Source organism: Nerophis ophidion, linkage group LG25 (assembly GCF_033978795.1).
Source record: "Nerophis ophidion isolate RoL-2023_Sa linkage group LG25, RoL_Noph_v1.0, whole genome shotgun sequence".
NCBI lineage: Eukaryota > Metazoa > Chordata > Actinopteri > Syngnathiformes > Syngnathidae > Nerophis > Nerophis ophidion.
The window spans coordinates 22,088,199-22,109,742 of record NC_084635.1 but is presented as its reverse complement, the minus strand read 5'-3'; the positions used below and the strand labels follow the sequence as shown (position 1 = coordinate 22,109,742).

The window sequence follows — 21,544 nt, the reverse complement described above, 5'->3', positions numbered from 1 at the left end:
ATTGCATGGTAGTCTGGCTTTAGTTAGAATCAACTTTTACATATGAAACATTATATTTGGCCTGCGGAAGTTGTGCATCGGTGGAGGAAATACTTCGAAGACCTCTTCAATCCTCGTCCTTCTTATGAGGAAGCAGTGCTTGGGGAATCTGTGGTGGGCTCTCCTATTTCTGGGGCGGAGGTTGCAGAGAGAGTTAAAAAGCTCCTCGGTGGCAAGGCCCCAGGGGTAGATGAGGTCTGCCCGGAGTTCCTTAAGGCTCTGAATGTAGGTCTATTCAGGTGTACTGGAGAGAAGACGGCCCTGCGATTAGGTGACGACTTGTCCAGGGTGTATCTCGCCTCCTGCCCGATTGTAGCTGAGATAGGCACCAGCGCCCCCCGCGACCCCAAAGGGAATAAGTGGTAGAAATGGATGGATGGATTGAGAGGAGGCTACGCCGGGAAGTTGAACCTCTGATTCAGGGAGAGCAGTGTAGTTTTCGTCCTGGTCGTAGACCACGTCCTTGACTGTGCATGGGAGTTTGCCCAACCAGTCTACATGTGCTTTGTGGACTTGGAAAAGGCATTCGACCGTGTCCCTCGGGACGTCCTATGGGGAGTGCACAGAGCGTATGATCAGTGTCAGACATTGGTCCGCATCGCTGTTTCAGATTCTGCCAGGGCTGCCCTTTGTCACTGATTCTGTTCATATCTTTTAAGGATAGATTTTCTAGTCGCAATCAAGGCCTTGAGGGATTCCAATCTGGTGGCTGCAGGATTAGGTCTCTGCTGTTTGCAGATGATATGATCCTGATGGCTTCATCTGGCCAGCATCTTCAGCGCTCACTAGTTCAGTTTGCAGGCGAGTGTGAAGCGACCGGGATGAGAATCAGCACCTCTAAGTCGGAGTCCATGGTTCTTGCCCGGAAAAGGGTGGAGTACCATCTCTTCGGGTTGGTGAAGAAATCTTTCCCCAAGTGGAGGAGTTCAAGTACCTGGGAGTCTTGTTCACGAGTGAGGGAAGAGTCGATCGTGAGATCGACAGGGGGATCAGTGCAACGCCTGCAGTGATGCAGACCCTTTTTGTTGTGGTAAAGAAAGAGCATAGCCCGAAGGCAAAACTCTCATTTACCGGTCGATCTACGTTCCCATCATCACCTACGGTCATCAGCTTTGGGTTATGACTGAAAGGAAAAGATCACGTGAACAAGCGACCGAAATGAGTTTCCTCCGTGGGGTGGCGGGGCTCTCTCCCTTAGAGATAGGGTGAGAAGCTCTGTCATCCGGGAGGAGCTTAAAGTAAAGCCGCTGCTCCTCCAAATCGAGAGGAGCCAGATGAGGTGGTTTGGGCGTCTGGTCAGGATGTCACCCAGACGCCTCCCTGGGGAGGTGTATAGGGCATGTCCGATCGGTATAAGGCCACGGGGAAAACCCAGGACACGTTGGGAACTCTTGTTTCCAGGTTTTCTGGAACGCTTCGGGACCCCCGGGAGGAGCTGGACGAAGTAGATGGGGAGACGGATGTCTGGGCTTCTCTGCTTAAGGTGCTGCCCCCGCGACACAACCTTGGATAAGCGGAAGAAAATGGATGTATAGATGTATGGATGTATGAATGGATGGATGGATATTGACCGCATTTTTCGGACCATAGGGTGCATAAGATTATAAAGTTGAGGAACGCTCATCAAACACTTATTTGGAACATCCCACAGGTGTGCAGGCTAATTGAGAACAGGTGGGTGCCATGATTGGGTATAAAAGCAGCTTCCATGAAATGCTAAGTAATTCACAAACAAAGATGGGGCGAGGGTAAACAATTTGTAAGCAAATTGTCGAACAGTTTGAGAACAACATTTCTCAACGAGCTATTGCAATGAATTTAGGGATTTTACCATCTAGGGTCAGTAAAATGATCAAAAGGTTCAGAAAATCTGGAGAAATCACTGCACGAAAGCCATAATATTGCGGACCTTTGATCCCTCAGGCGGTACTGCATCAAAAACAGACATCCTTGTGTAAAGGTTATCACCACATGGGCTGAGGAACACTTTATAAAACCACTGTCAGTAACTACAGTTTGTTGCTATATCTGTAAGTGTAAGTTAAAACTCTGCTATGCAAAGCAAAACCCATTTATCAACAACACAAAGGAACGCCGCTGGCTTCGCTGGGCCTGCACTCATCTAAAATGGACTGATGCAAAGTGGAAAAGTGTTCTGTGGTCTGACGAGTTACACATTTCAAATTATATTTGGAAACTGTGGACGTGGTGTCCTCCAGAACAAAGAGGAAAATAACCATCCGGATTGTTATAGGCGCAAAGTTCAAAAGCCAGCATCTGTGATGGTATGGGGGTGTATTAATGCCCAAGGCATGTGTAACTTACACATCTGTGAAGGCACCATTAATGCTGAATGGTCCACACAGGTTTTGGAGCAACATATGTTGTCATCCAAGCAACGTTATCATGGACGCCCCTGCTTATTTCAGCAAGACAATGTCAAGCCACGTGTTACAACAGCGTGGTTTCGTAGTAAAAGAGTGCGGGTAATTTCCTGGCCCGCCTAAAGTCCAGACCTGTCTCCCATCGAAAATGTGTGGTGCATTATGAAGCGTAAAATACGACAGCGGAGACCCCGGACTGTTGAACGACTAAAGAATTCCACTTTCAAAGCTTCAATAATTAGTTTCCTCAGTTCCTAAACGTTTTTTGAGTGTTGTTGAAAGAAAAGGTGATGTAACACAGTGGTGAACATGCCCTTTCCCAACTACTTTGGCATGTGTTGCAGCCATGAAATTCTAAGTTAATTATTTGCGGAAAAAAAATAAAGTTTATGAGTTTGAACATCATAAATCTTGTATTTGTTGTGCATTCAACTGAATATGGGTTGAAAAGGATTTGCAAATCTCTATTCCGTTTATATTTACATCCAACACAATTTCCCAACTCATACGGAAACAGGGTTTGTACACACACATATATACATGTATACATATATATATATATATATATATATATATATATATATATATATATATATATATATATATATATATGTATATATATATATATATACATATATATACATATATACATGATATATATATAGTGTAGTATATATATATATATATATATATATACATATATATACATATATACATGATATATATATATAGTGTAGTTTATATATATATATATATATATATATAGTGTAGTTTATATATATATATATATATATATATATATATATATATATATATATATATATATATATATATATGTATATATGTATATATACAGTGGGGCAAAACAGTATTTAGTCAGCCACCGATTGTGCAAGTTCTCCCACTTAAAATGATGACAGAAGTCTGTAATTTTCATCATAGGTACACTTCAACTGTGAGAGACAGAATGTGGAAAAAAAAAAAATCCAGGAATTCACATTGCAGGAATTTTAAAGAATTTATTCGTAAATTATGGTGGAAAATAAGTATTTGGTCCCTTCAAACAAAGAAGATCTCTGGCTCTCACAGACCTTTAACTTCTTCTTTAAGAAGCTCTTCTGTCGTCCACTCGTTACCTGTATTAATTGAACCTGTTTGAACTCGTTATCTGTATAAAATACACCTGTCCACAGCCTCAAAGAGTCAGACTCAAAACTTCACTATGGCCAAGAACAAAGAGCTGTCAAAGGACACCAGGAAAATAATTGTAGACCTGCACCAGACTGGGAAGAGTGAATCTACAATAGGCAAGCAGCTTGGTGTGAAAAAATCAACTGCGGGAGAAATTATCAGAAAATGGATGACATACAAGACCACTGATAATCTCCCTCGATCTGGGGCTCCACGCAAGATCTCATCCCGTGGGGTCAAAATGATCATGAGAACAGTGGGCAAAAATCCCAGAACCACACAGGGAGACCATGTGAATGAACTGCAGAGAGCTGGGACCAAATTAACAAAGGTCACCATCAGTTCCACACTACGCCGACAGGGAATCAAATCCTGCAGTGCCGGACGTGTCCTCCTGCTTAAGCTAGTGCCCGTCCAGGCCCGTCTGAAGTTTGTCAGAGAGCACATGGATGATACAGCAGAGGATTGGGAGAATGTCATGTGGTCAGATGAAGCCAAAATATAACTTTTTGGTATATACTCAACTCGTCGTGTTTGGAGGAAGAAAAATACTGAGTTGCATCCCAAGAACACCAAACCTACTGTGAAGCATGGGGGTGGAAACATCATGCTTTGGGGCTGTTTTCCTGCTAAGGGAACAGGACGACTGATCCGTGTTAAGGAAAGAATGAATGGGGCCATGTATTGTGAGATTTTGAGCAAAAACCTCCTTCCATCAGTGAGAGCTTTGAAGATGAAACGTGGCTGGGTCTTCCAGCATGACAATGATCCCAAACACACCGCCCGGGCAACGAAGGAATGGCTCCGTAAGAAGCATTTGAAAGTCCTGGCCTAGCCTGTCACCAGACCTCAACCCCATAGAAAATCTGTGGAGGGAGTTGAAAGTCCGTGTTGCTCGGCGACAGCCCCAGAACATCTCTGCTCTCGAGAATAACTGCATAGAGGAATGGGCTAAAATACCAGCTACTGTGTGTGCAAACCTGGTAAAGACCTATAGTAATCGTTTGACCTCTGTTATTGCCAACAAAGGTTATATTACAAAGTATTGAGTTGAATTTTTGTTATTGATCAAATACTTATCTTCCACTATAATTTACAAATACATTCTTTAAAATTCTTACAATGTGAATTCCTGGATTTTTTTCCCCACATTCTGTCTCTCACAGTTGAAGTGTACCTATGATGAAAATTACAGACCTCTGTCATCATTTTAAGTGGGAGAACTTGCACAATCGGTGGCTGACTTAATACTTTTTTAATACTTTTTCTTGACATCGTCAACTAAAGGTCCGTTGTTAACCCATCCAAAGTTTCAGTATATAAACATACGTCTTCATATACTCTACATACGCCAATGTAAGTCAAAATTGTATGACAGACTGAGAGCAGCTGGTGGAGCCTTTGCTGGAAATGAATTATGACGGTTTTAGTTGAGGCAGGTTTAGATGGATGTTGTCAACAGTGCAAGCCAGAATGAGTCCCTGTGTGAGTGTGTGTGTGTGTGTGTGTGTGTGTGTGTGTGTGTGTGTGTGTGTGTGTGTGTGTGCGTGTGTGTGCGTGTGTGTGTGTGTGTGTGTGTGTGTGCGTGTGTGTGTGTGTGTGTGTGTGTGTGTGTGTGTGTGTGTGTGTGTGTGTGTGTGTGTTACCCAGTTGGACAATTATTTTAATTCCACAAATGAATTGAAAATGACAACCAAGACCAGGTGACATCAAGGAAAGTAAACAGTAAATGCTAACAAAGTGCTGTGATGAAATAGTGAGAGTAAACACTGCTATTGACACATAGGGCAGTGGTTCTCAAATGGGGGTACGCGTACCCCTGGGGGTACTTGAAGGTATGCCAAGGGGTACATGAGATTTTTAAAAAATATTCTAAAAATAGCAACGATTCAAAATCCTTTAAAAATATATTTATTGAATAATATTTCAACAAAATATTAATATAAGTTCATAAACTGTGAAAAGAAATGCAACAATGCAATATTCAGTGTTGACAGCTAGATTTTTTGTGGACATGTTCCATAAATATTGATGTTAAAGGCCTACTGAAATGAGATTTTCTTATTTAAACGAGGATAGCAAGTCCATTCTATGTGTCATTCTTGAACATTTCGCGATATTGCCATATTTTTGCTGAAAGCATTTAGTAGAGAACATCCACGATAAAGTTCGCAACTTTCGGTGCTAAGAGAAAAGCCCTGCCTCTAAAGGAAGTAGCAGACGATGACGTCACATGTTGATGGCTCCTCACATATTCACATTGTTTTTAATGGGAGCCTCCAACAAAAAGTGCTATTCGGACCGAGAAAACGACAATTTCCCCATTAGTTTGAGCGAGGATGAAAGATTCGTGTTTGAGGATATTGATAGCGACTAACTACAAAAAAAAACGAAAAAAAAAACAAAAAAAAACGCGATTGTATTGGGACAGATTCTGATGTTTTTAGACACATTCACTAGGTTAATTCTGGGAAATCCCTTATCTTTCTATTGTGTTGCTAGTGTTTTAGTGAGTTTAATATTACCTGATAGTCGGAGGTGTGTCTTCACGGGTGTCTTGGGGACACCCGTGGGGAGTCGACGGCAGCTATGGACGGCACAAGCTCAGCTTTTTTCCGGTAAGAACTGACTTTTTAACCACAATTTTCTCACCGAAACCTGCTGGTTGACATTTGCTAGGGATCCATGTTGGCTTGACCGCGCTCTGATCCATAGGAAAGTTTCACCTCCAGGAATTTTAAACAAGGAATCACTGTGTGTTTGTGTGGCTAAAGGCTAAATCTTCCCAACGCCATCTTTCTACTGTGACTTCTCCAATATTAATTGAACAAATTGCAAAATATTGAGCAACACAGATGTCCAAAAAACTGTATAATTATGCCGTTAAAGCAGACGACTTTTAGCTGTGTGTGTGCGCAGCGCTCATACTTCCTAAAAACCTGTGACGTCTTGCGTACACGTCATCATTACACGACGTTTCGAAGACGAAACTCCCGGGAAATTTTAAATTGTAATTTAGTAAACTAAAAAGGCCGTATTGGCATGTGTTGCAATGTTAATATTTCATCATTGATATATAAACTATCAGACTGTGTGGTGGGTAGTAGTGGGTTTCAGTAGGCCTTTAAAGATTTCTTTTTTTGTGAAAAATATTTTAGAATTGAGTTCATGAATCCAAATGGATCTCTATTACGATCCCCAAAGAGGGCACTTTAAGTTGATGATTACTTCTATGTGTAGAAATCTTTACTTATAATTGAATCATTTGTTTATTTTTCAACAAGTTTTTAGTTATTTTTATATATATATTTTTAAATAGTTCAAGAAAGACCACTTTTTGCACTGTTATACAATTTAATAAATTAGAAACTGATGACATAGTGCTGTATTTTACTTCTTTATCTCTTTTTTTCAACCAAAAATGCTTTGCTCTGATTAGGGGGTACTTGAATTAAAAAAATGTTCACAGGGGGTACATCACTGAAAAAAGGTTGAGAACCACTGACATAGGGTATGCCACCCAAAATTCTCAGCAACTTCTATCGAAGTACGGTTGAGAGTGTCCTTACCAGCTCAATCACGGTCTGGTATGGAAACTGCACTGCTAAGGACAGGAAGGCACTCCAGCGAGTTATTAAAACTACTCAGTACATATCAGGAGCAGCTTTCACCTCACTACAGGACATGTTCTCTACCAGGGCCACCAGGAGAGCACACAACATCATCAAGGACAGTACACACCCCAGCACAGTCTCTTCAGCCTCCTACCATCAGGCAGACCATACAGGAGCCTGAAATCCAGGACTACGAGACTGACAAACAGTTTCTACCCATAGGCCATCAGGCTTGTGAATGCTAACTTGTGAATGCTAGCTCCCACCCCCCCGTCTTTACATTTTTGTCTTTTTGAACAAAAGACAGCTACCTTGACCACCCCCGAACTGTGAACCATCACTGTAGACACCTTTCACATTTGATCACTAAAGACACTCTAACCTAAGGTCACCTCCATATTTATACTGTTGACTGTCAATCAGAATGTGCAATAATGTTACGTTACTTACTGTGCCTTGTATATACTTTTTATTTTTATTTTTTAGCTAAGTAGCATGCGACTTGTTGAAGGGTGGACTTGTTAGGATCCGCCTCCCGGATCATATATGGTTTTGGGTTTTGAGTCTTTTGTGTTTCTTGTTTATGGTTTGACTCTTCCGATTCTTTGTTAGTGCACTTCCTAGTTTGTGTCACGCCTGTAAATCTGGTTTTATGTTTGATCATGTTTTGTTTTGTTTTCTGGACTCTTGTTCCGTTTTTTCACTTCCTGGTTTGTTTTTGTTACCATGACACCTCATTGATTTTCACCTTGCCCTCCTAGTCACGCCCGCACCTGTTCCTAATGATCACAGCCACTACTTAAGTCATTTTCTTTCTGTGCATCAGTCTGGGATTTTTGCATTCTGCCTCATGCCTTCACGCACCCTCGATTACCTTGCTATCCATGCCCCTGTACCGGTCACATTAAGTGTTTTTGTGTTAGTTATTCATAGTTCTGCCAACGTGCAAGTTTAAGTTTAGTTCATTGCCTTTCATGCCATCGAGCAGTTGTTTTGTTTTCCTGTTTGTATTTTTGTAGCCAAGTTTTGTACCTATTTGTGAGCACCCTTGTTTATTTTTGTATTTAGTATTCCAAATAAACCATGTACTCACAGTCACGTCCGGCTCGTCCCGTATTCTCCTTGCATCGAAGAAGCAAAAATAATCCATGTCCCGGTGTGACAGTTTGTATTCGTTACCATAGCGACTTTATTTGTTCCACCTGCACTGGCGCCCGGCGCACACCTGTCTTTGCTTTCCGTTTCTGTATTTATACCTGCCTCCTCCCTTTGTTCGGTCTGAGTTCATCAATTGCTTTATGAAACACGCATGTTCGATTATCTGGTCCTGTTTTTGGCTTGCTAAGTTCCACCTTAGCTTTTGGGCGCTCGACGCCCGCCATTTTGGACGTTTTTACTCAGTGCTAGAGTTAGCCTAGCTCCCCGTAAGTTGCACGCGCTTTCTTTTGCCTTTTGTACCAGTGTTCTTTTATCATTTTATATATTAAATCCAGCTCCTACCGGCAATCTTGCTTGTCTGGTACCGTGCATCCTGAGGTGACATCTCAAACTGTCTGTTTAACTGTGCATATGACAATAAACAATCTTGCATCTTGAATAGACGAAAAGGTTCACAATTTCGAATTTGCAATAAATTATTAAAAAATTATGTTATAGCTATCGTTAGTTTCAACTTTTCTTGTTACACTTTTACACTGGACTTGGAAAACACTGCCTATTAGACGACCAAGTATCGGTTGTATTTTACTTATTGCTAATCTTGGATACAATAGCTTAAAAATACTTTAGTACCGTGACAAATCCTGCTTTTGAACACTCGCCATGCACGCCAGCGGTTATCAGGAGTTAAAACACTACAGACCAATGCCTCCCTTTCATTAAAGGGGAACATTATCACCAAACCTATGCAAGCGTCAATATATACCTTGATGTTGCAGAAAAAAGACCAAGTATTTTTTTAACCGATTTCCGAACTCAAAATTGGTGAATTTTGGCAAATCAAACGCCTTTCTGTTTATCGGTCTTTTAGCGATGACGTCAGAACGTGACGTCACCGAGGTAACACACCCGCCATATTCATTTTCACATTACAAACACCGGGTCTCAGCTCTGTTATTTTCCGTTTTTTCGACTATTTTTGGGAACCTTGGAGACATCATGCCTCGTCGGTGTGTTGTCGGAGGCTGTAACAACACTAACAGGGAGGGATTCAAGTTGCACCACTGGCAAGAAATCTGCCGCCAGACCCCCATTGAATGTACCAGAGTGTCTTCACATTTGACCGGCGATGCTAAGACAGACATGGCACAGAGATGTATGGATAACCTGCAGATGCATTTGCAACGATTAAGTCAACGAAATCACAAAGGTGAGTTTTGTTGATGTTGTTGACTTATGTGCTAATTAGACATATTTGGTCAAGGCATGACTGCCAGCTAATAGATGCTAACATGCTATGCTAATCGATGCTAACATGCTATTTACGCTAGCTGTATGTACATTTGAAACTGGATACCCGCATTTAATGCGAAACAAACACTTACCAATCGACGGATTTAAGTTGCTCCAGTGTCACAAGATGCGAAAGTCCTGATCGTTTGGTCTGCACATTTTACCGGCGATGCTAATAAGGCAGCCATGCTATGGGCCACTTCATTAGGTACACCCGCGCTATGGCCTAATAGCGTCAATAGCTATTCGCTCAATAGCTTCAATTTCTTCTTCAATTTCATTTTCGCTATCTGCCTCCATACTCCGAACATCTGTTTAAATACATGCGTAATCTGTTGAATCGCATAAGCCGCTGAAATCCGAGTCTGAATCCGAGCTAATGTCGCTATATCTTGCTGCGGTAACCGCCATGTTGTTTGTATTGGCAGCCCTGTATGACGTCACAGGGAAATGGATAGTGGTTTCGAAAATAGCGAAAATAAGGCACTTTAAAGCTTTATTTAGGGATATTCCGGGACCGGTAAAATTTTGAAAAAAACTTCAAAAAATACAAAAAGCCACTGGGAACTGATTTTTATTGTTTTTAACCCTTTTGAAATTGTGATAATGTTCCCCTTTAAAGTACTGTAAGCCTACATCAAAATTAAAATAAATACTTTTTTTATTCCCGGAAAAAAATAATGCAAAAAGCTTACCTGACCTCAATTCTCGTCAGAAACCTTATCATACTTCCTGTGACCCGTCACCACACAAGTTTTCAGTTTTTCTGTTGAGCATTCCTATAACAAAAAGTTAGAAAGGAAGAAAAAAACTTTTAAACATGAGTATAATCTTCATTCATACAGCACACTGCAAACATTGAAATCAAAGTAAGATGAAATATTTCAAATACTGCTTAATTTCTGTCTGATAAGATAATTATTCTCACTAAACAGAGTTTATGTTAGTGTTTTACTTGTTTAAAGGGTTTTGGTCCTGAATGATCTCAGTAAGATATTACAGCCTGTTGCTGAGATTTAATGAGTAAAACATGCTTGAAACTAGAATATCAACTGTTGCAAAACTGTGTCATCAACATTCACAAGTATAAAACTACTTTTTTTAAAGTAACAATTTCTTATTTCAAGCGTGAAAAAAAAATCATGACTTTGACACAATTGAGTCTCATAATTAAAACGGATGGCAGCCAAATGGACTTTGCGGTTTTATTTAATCGAAAATAGGTACTCATATAGTTTACTGTACCGTTGGCACAGGACAGTAAACTGACAGTTAATAGTTAAACATATAACATGTGACATTTCCAACAATTTTGAACAGAAATAGTTCATGCACATTCAGGTAAATTCTTCAAAATTACAATTATAAAGATTTTTGGCCGGGGGTCGGACTGTATATATGCGCACTAATTGACTGAAAGAGCACGCACTTGGCGCGATGATATCATGTTGTCGATGGAAAAATGCGTTTTTAGACCATTTAATTTGCCTGAGCGGCTAGGAGACCACGAGAGTAACACGCGCTTGCCTTGTTGAATTCCCATTAAGAACAATAAATTAGTTTTTAGTATAAGTAAATGTAATGCCGAGCGCATATCATTATGTCAAGATAATGGCACAAGCATTTACTTAATTGAAGAATATTTTTCAACATATTGAGAAAAAGGTCTCATTTTTTTTCCTACCAAGAAAAGTGCACTTGTTATTAGTGAGAATATACTTATTTTAAAGGGAAACATTATCACAATTTCAGAAGGGTCAAAACCAATAAAAATCAGTTACCAGTGGCTTATTTTATTTTTTGAATTTTTTTTCAAAATTTTACCCATCATGGAATATCCTGAAAAAAGGCTTTAAAGTGCCTGATTTTCGCTATCTTTAAATCCCTCGTTCATTTTCCTGTGACGTCATTTAGTGATGTCAACATGGCGGATAGCACAGCAAGATATAGCGACATTAGCTCGGATTCAGACTCGGATTTCAGCGGTTTAAGCGATTCAACAGATTGCACATGTATTGAAACGGATGGTTGGAGTGTGGAGGCAGATAGCAAAAACGAAATTCAAGAAGAAACTGAAGCTATTGAGCGAATAGCTATTGAAGCTATTTGGCGATCGCCTTCTAACCAACGAATGAGTGTCGCAGGGTATCCATTCTTCTCTGTGCCATGTCTGTCGTAGCATCGCCGGTAAAATGTGCAGGAGCAACTTGAATCCGTCGATTGGTAAGTGTTTGTTTGGCATTAAATGTGGGTGGAGTGAAAGGCTGGATGTAAATATAGCTACAAATGTACATACAGCTAGCCTAAATACCATGTTAGCATCGATTAGCTGGCATGCCGCGACCAAATATGTCTGATTAGCACATAAGTCAATAACATCAACAAAACTCACCTTTGTGATTTCGTTGACTTTATCGTTGGAAATGCATCTGCTTTGAGTGTCACAGGTAATCCATAAATCTCTGTGCCATGTCTGTTGTAGCATCGCCGGTAAAATCTGCAGACGAGGGACTTTCGGATCTTTTGACACTGGTGCAACTCGAATTCATCGATTGGTAAGTGTTTGTTTGGCATTAAATGTGGGTGGAGGGAAAGGCTGGATGCAAATATAGCTACAAATGAGGCATAAAGATGCAATATGTACATACAGCTAGCTTAAATAGCACGTTAGAATCGATTAGCATGCCGTGCAAATCGATGCACACTCCACGTAAGTCAACTTGAATCCGTCCCTGATCGTGTTGTTACACCCTCCGACAACACACCGACGAGGCATGATGTCTCCAAGGTACGGAAAACAGTCGAAAAAACGGAAAATAACAGCTGATTTGATTCGTTGTGACGTCATCGCCCCGAGAGCGAATAATAGAAAGGCGTTTAATTCGCCAAAATTCACCCATTTAGAGTTCGGAAATCGGTTAAAAAAATATATGGTCCTTTTTCTGCAACATCAAGGTATATATTGACGCTTACATAGGTCTGGTGATAATGTTCCCCTTTAAAGTAATTTTTGGGTTCATTGAGGTTAGCTAATTTTACTTGTTTTGGAAAGTCTTGACAAGCCAAATTTTCTTGTTCTATTAGCGGATAATTTTGCTTAGTTTGAGTAAAATACCCCTCATTTTTGTATTTTTGTTTTCATTTTTGACTTTTTGCAGTGTCGTTTTAGGTTCATGTCAGTAACAGCAGAACCAATGCCACTTCTAAAGTACACACAACATCAACATATTTTCTGGATCTCACTTGTGAGGCCCAAGAATTCCGTACTAACATACTTTTAGCATGAACTCAAATAGGGATATTGTGAATTAAAGAAGACATGGGATGCAATCATTTGATTGCGTAGTGAAAACAAATTCACCGCATCACATGACCAAAGAAAAACACCTGCCTTGAGATTCCACGTCACAGAATCTCTCCCACATGTTTTTCTTCAGCAAAACACCCCCAAGTTGTATCTCCTGCAAATACATGACATATTTACAGAATTAATTTTACTTTTTGAAATGTAGAACAATACGGCTTTCATTTCTGTACCAAAAAATCAGACTAAGACTGGATTATAAAAAAAAAATAATCTAACACATTTTATAGAAAATAATTGTAATTTTAAATGCAGATATCGATGTTGAATACAAATAAATTAAGAACAAATTGGCTAGATGGATATTTGACATCACTTTTACCTTTATTAAAGACCTTGATGAGAATGAGCTAAGGGAGAGGAGGGAAGAGCCACAAGGATGCCACATTTGTAAATTGTGTTCTGTCTTTTTTTCAATTCAATGGTGTTTCTCACCTTCTTTATCAAAGTGCTGGCAGCCACAACTTTTTATTTTGGTCCGATGGTGGCTTATTTTGCAGTTGTAAAAACAACCCCAAAAAAAACCTCACACACTGAGTCACCGATGTGTGGGATTCTTTGTTTGATCACAGGATTCTCCACAATGATAAGTGGGGGAAAGGACTATGCATGGTCCAATTGGACAAAAATAAAGGAAAATTATAAACTAAAATACTCACTTAAATATGCCATTAATTTGTTTAATTTATTAATCATTAAATAAAGTATTTTAATGTTTAACTAATTTGTGATATAATTTCATAATTCATTATTAAATAATGTATTTCTTGATTTTATTTAATAATTCGCATTGTAATTATTTCATGATTTAATAAATTATTTTACAACTCAAATAAACAATTAATGATACATTAATTATTTCATCCATCCATTTTCTACCACTTATTACCTTTGGGGTTGGCGGGGGGCGCTGGAGCCTGTAATTATTTTATGATTTAAAAAATGTTTTGTTGAGATCCGCTTTTCGGATCGCCACATATTATTGTTTATTGTTCTATTTTTGTTTCATTCTCCATCTGATCCTCTTATTTCCTGTTTAGTCCGTCACCATGGTTACACATTAGTTTCACCTGCTCCTCAATTTCTACACACACCTGTTTCTCCTTGATTACTGCCTAAATAAGCCGTCCTCTTTTGTTTGTTCAGTCTGGATTCATAGTTTGTTGTCATACAACGGTACGTCTGTTTTTGCGCATTTGCTCACACGCAATTTGCTATTATTCTCGCGAGCTCTCACGCTACGGATTTATCTCTTTCTTAGCTCTCATGCTGAATGTTTTGTTTTTCCCTTTTGTGTGCCTACGTGCCAGTTTTAGTTTTTCTATTTGTATATCCTAGCTCTCATGCTAGGGTCTCTTGTTTGCCTTTTCTTAGCTCCAGTGTTTTTGTTCTCTAGCTATTTTGTTATTTAAATAAACAGTTAAATCTGACCTTTGCTGTGTTATCGTTCGACGCATCCTCGAAGGGACAACTTTGGCACCACAATGCCGACCAGGCGTTACATATTTAATGATATATTCTTAACTAAAAGTTTTAAACAATTAGTTTTGATTTAATTATTTATTTATATATTTAATAAATGCAAAAAGCGGGGCTGTATGAAAACGGACTGTATACCAAAATACCAAGTGGCTGGGGAAAGGGAAGTCTGGGCTTCCCTTGCCTAGGCTGCTGCCGCCGCGACACAGCCTCGGATAAGCCGAAGAAGATGGATGAATGGATGGATGGATGTAATTTAAATTCGCAAGTATTGTGTTGCACACTACAAAAAAAAGCAGACCACACACACATGCAGACATGCAACGACAGAAGCAGTATCATCTGGAAGTATTTGTGAAACACGATTGAGACGGAAACTGTCAGGCTTGCCATTGACAGTTTGTTTGTGTTTTAGTTTATCCTCTGTGTGTGTTTAGTATTTCCTGTTTTTGGTTCCAGTCAGTGCTCTTATTTTGTCTGTTTCCTGTTTTTTTCCCTGTGCGCGGTTTTCCCCTCAGCTGCGGCTGATTGGCACCTGGCCACACCTAGTGTCAATCAGTCCGCTCCTATTTTACCTGCTTTGTTCCTCCAGTCAGTGCTGGTTTATTGTTGCTCTTGTCGTTGCTACCTGTCGTGTCGTGTCGTATCATATCATATCGTGTCAATGCAGCGTTGCGGTAAGCTATATTTGATAGTGGTTTGTAGCTTATTGTCTTTTGTTCCCTTCCAAGTTTGTTTCCATATTATAAGTACGACTTCTGTTTCTTGCTCGATACCTGCTAGCTTCCACGCTAGGCCTCTTTGTTTGTTATCCGCCCACGTGCGGTGCTGTAAGTCCATCATATTAAAACACTTAAGTTTTAAACCTGAGGAACTCAAGAATATGTGTTAAGTGTGTATAGCTTGTAAGACATTATGAGATGATTTCTCTAATGGACCTTTGATGTTGTGTTTGTGAGGGCATTTTGCTTCCAGGCCTCCCCAGCCTCAAACATGTTCTTTGTGTGGGCGACTGGCAAAGTGGGACTTGTCAGATCCACTAGGACTTGAGGGGCTGATCTGCCTTCTTTTGAGGAAATCTGTGAAGAATCACACTGATGTTGGGAAATTTCACCACGAAACATTAAGAATACAACGCCTGGAAAAAAATGGTGGTATCATCAGACTTATCATTCAGTTGTTTAATTTTATAGAACAAAAGCTGATAACAGAAACTAACACAACTACAGTGTAATCTTTTCAAATATCAACGTTGTGGCTTTAAGTAAAACAAAAAAAAATCTAAAATATAAACTGTGATAGTATCAGTTAAATTTTTAGATCAAACAGTTTGAAACAGTTATGGAATCACTCAATCCTGAGGATAAAATATATGGACTCACCCTGTAAATCAGGGGTCGGGAACCATTTTGGCTGAGAGAGCCAAGAAGCCAAATATTTTAAAATGTATTTCTGTAAGAGCCATATAATATATTTTTTAGCACTGAACACAATTACACGCGTGCATTTTTAAGTAAGACCAACATTTCTAGAGTATAATAGGTTTCTTATTCTTTGTAACAAAATTGTTATTCTGAAGCTAACTGTGGAGGGGGCGTGGCCTGCTGGCCTGCAACAAAGCCGGGTGTTGCCAGGACCGGCCTCGAAATCAATGACAGGTGCGTAGAAGGCCCACCTGGGCCTTGTTATCTAATCACCTGTCGCTCTGTTTATAAGCAGCAGCCAGGAGGAGGGACGGGGTTGGGGCTGGAGCCAGAGCGCGAGCGAGGACAAAAGAGAAAAAGACAATTGCTGGAAAGCAACTGAGAGACTTATTGAAAAATTAAAAAATATTGTTACCCTGAAACATGCTCTCATGTCGGTGCTTGGTGGTCTGAAGAACCCCCAGGAGGGCAAGCCCCAATTACTTCTTACCATTAACGCACCTTCTTGAACATAAAAATGCATGAGAATGTTTCATATTTTGAACGTTATTTTTTTGAATACTGTGAGTACAAGTGGAATTATTCATTACTTATTGTGTTAAGCAGTGTCAGCTCAGATTTATCCGAGCGACAGATGCAGTCATCAAAAGAGCCACATCTGGCTCCCGAGCCATAGGTTCCTAACCCCTGCTATAAATGATCATTTCCAAAACTAACACCTGCAATAGATTACATCCGTTCATCAGTCTGCAATATAGAAAGGAGTGTTCACACCTTGGAGAACTGTTGCACCTTGAGGATTGATCATTATGCAGTGCTGCAAAAAAAAACATGTTGATTGTTTTACAGTCAGCTGTGTCTAAAATCTGGACCAAGATACAAACAACATGGGAAGGTTGTAAAAGACAAGCATCCTGGTAGACCAAGGAAAACCTCAAAGATTCAAGATCCATCCATCCATCCATTTTCTACCGCTTATTCCCTTTGGGGTCGCGGTGGGTGGCTGGTGCCTATCTCAGATACAATCGGGCGGAAGGCGGTGTACACCCTGGACATCGCAGGGCCAACACAGATGTACAGACAACATTCACACTCACATTCACACACTAGGGCCAATTTAGTCTTGCCAATCAACCTATCCCCAGGTCCATGTCTTGGGAAGTGGTAGGAAGCCGGAGTACCCGGAGGGAACCCATGCAGTCACGGGGAGAACATGCAAACTCCACACAGAAAGATTCCGAGCCTGGGATTGAACCCAGGACTACTCAGGACCTTCATATTGTGAGGTAGACGCACTAACCCCTTTTCCACCGTTCTGCCAAGCTTCAAGATAGAAAACTCAAAGCAGCAGGTCTTGAAAACAGAACACGCACCGCAAAACAAATGGGCAGAAACTGGAGTACCATCTGGTACTGAACTATAAGAAACTGCCTGAAGGAAATGGGATTTAAATACAGAAAAGCCATCATTTAGGGGCTAAGGAAAATAAATCATGGGCTATGGATGACTTGATTAAAGTCATATTCATTGAATCTGCATCACAAATCTACGTCGGTCATAGTGATTATACTGGTTCCTTTGTTTGGTGCCGTTCCAATAAGACCTAGGAAGACGACTGCCAGAAAAAAAACATGCACATTTCCACAGTTGTTGATGATATGGAGCCATGTCAGGAAATGGTAGTGGGGAGATGGATGCTATTAAATCTTCAATAAAAGCACAAGTTGACATTTTGGACACTTTTCTTATTCCATTAATCAAACCGATGTTTGGGGATGATGACATCATTTTCCAAATAATAACATATCTTGCCATAGAGCAGTCCTTCTCAAATAGTGATGCCAGGGAACATGATTTTTTTTTTTTTTTTGCCATATTCAAATATGACCGAGAGATTGTAGCATGAGGCTTCACTGTGACTGTGATGGTAGATGAGGAAAGACCGGCGTGTGGTTTTCTTCAAAGTTAATGCCTGTGTAGAGGCGGAGCCGGCAGTCCGACAGCGAGGCAGGGCACGCCGGAGACCGGCCCAAGATGGCGGCAAGGAGGGGTGGACTGCGAGCAAGCAGCAAGAAGGGACGTGGCAGAATCAACCCCGCAAAATCATCAGGTGCGTGGGTCGCGCAGCTCGGCACAATTTAAATCTCCTCTCGCACTTTATAAAAGGGCAGCGGCCGTAAATGCCGGGGGGAGAGACGGAGAGAGAAACCAGAAGGAAGTGGATGCTGAACGAGAGCGTGAGAGAGCCACAGGAAGACGAAGACGCACGGGACTTAAAAGGTGGAGCGGCAGAGGAAGCAGGACACAGCAAGGCTGAAAAGCAACCCTTAAAATACTTTTTATTATTGAAAAATAAAAAATAAAGTCTAACCTGCGCCACAATGTCCTTCCTTGGTGGTCCTGAGAACCCGCACAACAGCAGGAGTCCGTCACTTTTGGCGGCCAATCTGGAAGACCATCGGAGGCGGAGGAGGACGATTTGATGTGGGTTCTCGTTGGTGTGCTCACGGAACTGGCAGCAAGCAGCCACCAAGGGCTCGAGGAATCCCGCCAACAGTTGCGGCTCTTGCAAATATTGGCGGACCAGATGGAGGGGGGGCACAGGGGGACCCCAGAACAAGATTATGAAGAAGACGTTTATGAAAAAGAAGGTTATGAAAAAGAAGTAGGTTATGAAGAAGAAGAAGTTGAAGAAGAAGAAGTTAAAGAAGAAGTTTATGATGAAGAAGTTGAAGAAAAAAAAAGAACAATATACAGAAGAAGAAGAAAAAGAAAAAGATACAGAAGAAGAAGAAAAGGACACAGAAGGAGAAAAGGACACAGAAAAGGAGAAGACCGGGGCCACAGGGGGACCTGGCCGTCATCACTTCCCGCTCCTTCAAAAAAAGGAGGGGGGAGTAGGCTCAGCCGGTCGGAAGCCCGGCTTGCGTCTGGCGATGGAGGACTGTGTAGAGGCGGAGAAGGCAGTCCGACTGCGAGGTAGGGCACACCAGAGCCCGGCCCAAGATGGCGGTGAGGAGGCGTGGACTGCGAGCAAGCAGCAAATCGGGGTGCGTCACAATCAACCACACACATATTATCAGGTGCGTGGGTTGCCCAGCTGGGCACAATTTAAATCTCCTCTCGTGCTGTATAAAGGGGCAGCGGCAGTAAACGCCGGGGAGAGAGACGGAGAGAGAAGGAGCCAGAAGGAAGCGGATGCTGAACGAGAGCGAGAGACCGTCACAATGCCATACATCAGAAACTTAAAAAACTTTTCTTGAACAAAAATACGCAAGGTCAAAGTTATTGACTGAAAACAGTCTGGATCTCAAACCAATTAACATGCTGTGGTGAAAATAAAAGAAAATGGTCCATGACAAGGCTCCCAACATGCAAAGCTGATCCGACAACAGCAATCAGAGAAAGTTGGATCAAGATTGATCACGAAAACTGTTTTTCCATGAACTGTACAAACGACTGTTTATGTCTAGGAGACTGCAAGCCGTTATTACAGCCAGAGGTGGTGCAACAAAGTACTAGTGTTGTAATTTTTTCATTTTTTATTCTTTCATGATTTCTTAATTTATTTTCCTCAGAATTTACTGATTTCATTTTTTTTAAACTGCTTGATCTAAAAATGAAACTGTAACTGACTACCACAATTTATTGTCTTGATTTTTAGCGTTTCTTAAAGCAACAAAACTGACATTTGAAATGACTATAGTTTTGTGTCATTTCTGTTATTTGCTTTTCTTTTCCTAACAATTAAACAAACATCTTCCAAAACTGGTGGTTCTATATTTTTTTGCCAGGTTTTGTAGTAATATGGACTGTAGATCAACCGATTAAAAAGTTGTATATGAGAGAGTTTTACCTCAAGAGCATGGGTATACTGTTGCAGTTTTTTGTCAATCTTCGACACACAAACAGGTTGTGACATCTTCTTTGGGATGTTGGCACTTGCAAAATAAACAAAAAAAAAAAGAAGTGGCTTTCAGGTCAGGCAATGTACTGTACATACCATAATGATACTACTTGCAATATGGAGCATGCTTTCAAATTATTCAAAATAAGGTTTTTGTACTGCTAACTGACTATGTACTGCTAACTATGACTTTTTTCTATATTAAAAGACCTCCTTGTGGTCTACATCAGTGGTCCCCAACCATCGGGCCGAAGATTTTTTTATTAATTTTTCTTTGGAAAAAAAAAAAAAAAATTTTTTTTTTTTTTTTTTTTTTATTAAATCAACATAACAAACACAATATACACTTACAATTAGTCCACCAACCACGAACATTTCCCTTTTTCATGACAAAAACGTCCCTTTTTCATGACAAAGAAAAAAATAAATAAAAAAAGGGATCCCCGGGCCGTGGGACAAATTATTAAGCATTGACCGGTCCGTGGATACAAAAAGTTTGGGGACCACTGATCTACATAATATGTAATGGTGGTTCTTTGGTGAAGACCTACAAACTCCGTTTCCATATGAGTTGGGAAATTGTCTTACATTTAATGACCGTGACCTTTGATCCCTCAGATGGCACTGCATCAAAAACTGACATCAATCTCTAAAGGATATCACCACATGGGTTTAGGAACACTTCAGAAAACCACTATCACTATATACAGTTTGTCACTACATCTGTAAGTGCAAGTTAAAGCTCTACTATGCAATACGGAGGAAAAGTGGACGCCTGGACAGCATGCGGCTGTGAAGTTTTCAGGTGAGAGAGGACGTTAAAGGCATTGCCTTTAAGGTACGCCCCCAATATTGTTGGCCGGGTGGAAATCGGGAGAAATTCGGGAGAATGGTTGCCCCGGGAGATTTTCGGGAGGGGCACTGAAATTTGGGAGTTTCCTGGGGAAATTGGGAGGGTTGGCTAGTATGGGAGCAGGACTCTTAGCACACACTTTTTCACAGTTTTAAGGCACATGGACGTGAAACCAAAAAAGTAAGCCAGGCACTTTTTACTTCTTAAGATGAGATTGGAGAGTTGAATAATGTCCTGCGTTGGGTAATACAACCACTAACAGTATTTGAGTTGAGTTTTGGGCATTTTGTCATCTCAACTGCAGATGCGCGCACAAACTAAAAATGGTGGACATGCGCAGGGCAGTCCGGGTAGATTTACACAGTGTATGGATCATCTGCTGATGATGTTCCCGATTAGTGATGTAACCAATTGTTCATGCCATGGTTACGCAAAATGCTACCAAATTTTAAGGGGCTCTTTCTCTTTTTTAGACCTATCCGGTGATATACCATGGGTGAGGGTTCTTTGCATGGCATGGCTTTAAGGGTGGGTTCCTAATCAAGTGACTCGCTTGCTTCTTTGTTTGAAGCGACGCTGTAATGGTTTCACAGAATTTTGCCAAATGTGATCAAAACCCCCACCCCATACTTGCCAACCTTGAGACCTCTGATTTCGGGAGGTGGTCGGGGTTGGGGTGGGGGCATGGTTGGGGGCGTGGTTAAGAGGGGAGGAGTATATTTACCGCTAAATTCACCAATTCAAGTATTTCATATATATACACATATATATGTGTGTGTGTATATATATATATATATATATATATATATATATACACATATAAATGTGTGTATATGTA

General features: G+C 40.6%; 1 protein-coding gene across 3 annotated transcripts in view; it reads right to left on the bottom strand.

Annotated features, from left to right (window-relative positions):
- The window catches only part of LOC133542789 (lymphocyte-specific protein 1-like), an 80,993-nt gene that overhangs the window by 12,556 nt on the left and 46,893 nt on the right, over positions 1–21,544 (bottom strand). For 2 of the 3 annotated variants that reach the window (XM_061886953.1, XM_061886955.1), the window contains exons 10-13: positions 19,803–19,887; positions 15,461–15,601; positions 13,071–13,140; positions 10,375–10,458 (exon numbers count right to left, since the gene is read on the bottom strand). In XM_061886953.1, coding sequence (XP_061742937.1) covers positions 10,403–10,458; positions 13,071–13,140; positions 15,461–15,601; positions 19,803–19,887 — 352 coding nt within the window. In that variant the 3' untranslated portion in view covers positions 10,375–10,402. The remainder of the gene's footprint in view (positions 1–10,374; positions 10,459–13,070; positions 13,141–15,460; positions 15,602–19,802; positions 19,888–21,544) is intronic. The other variant, XM_061886956.1, reaches the window with a different exon arrangement.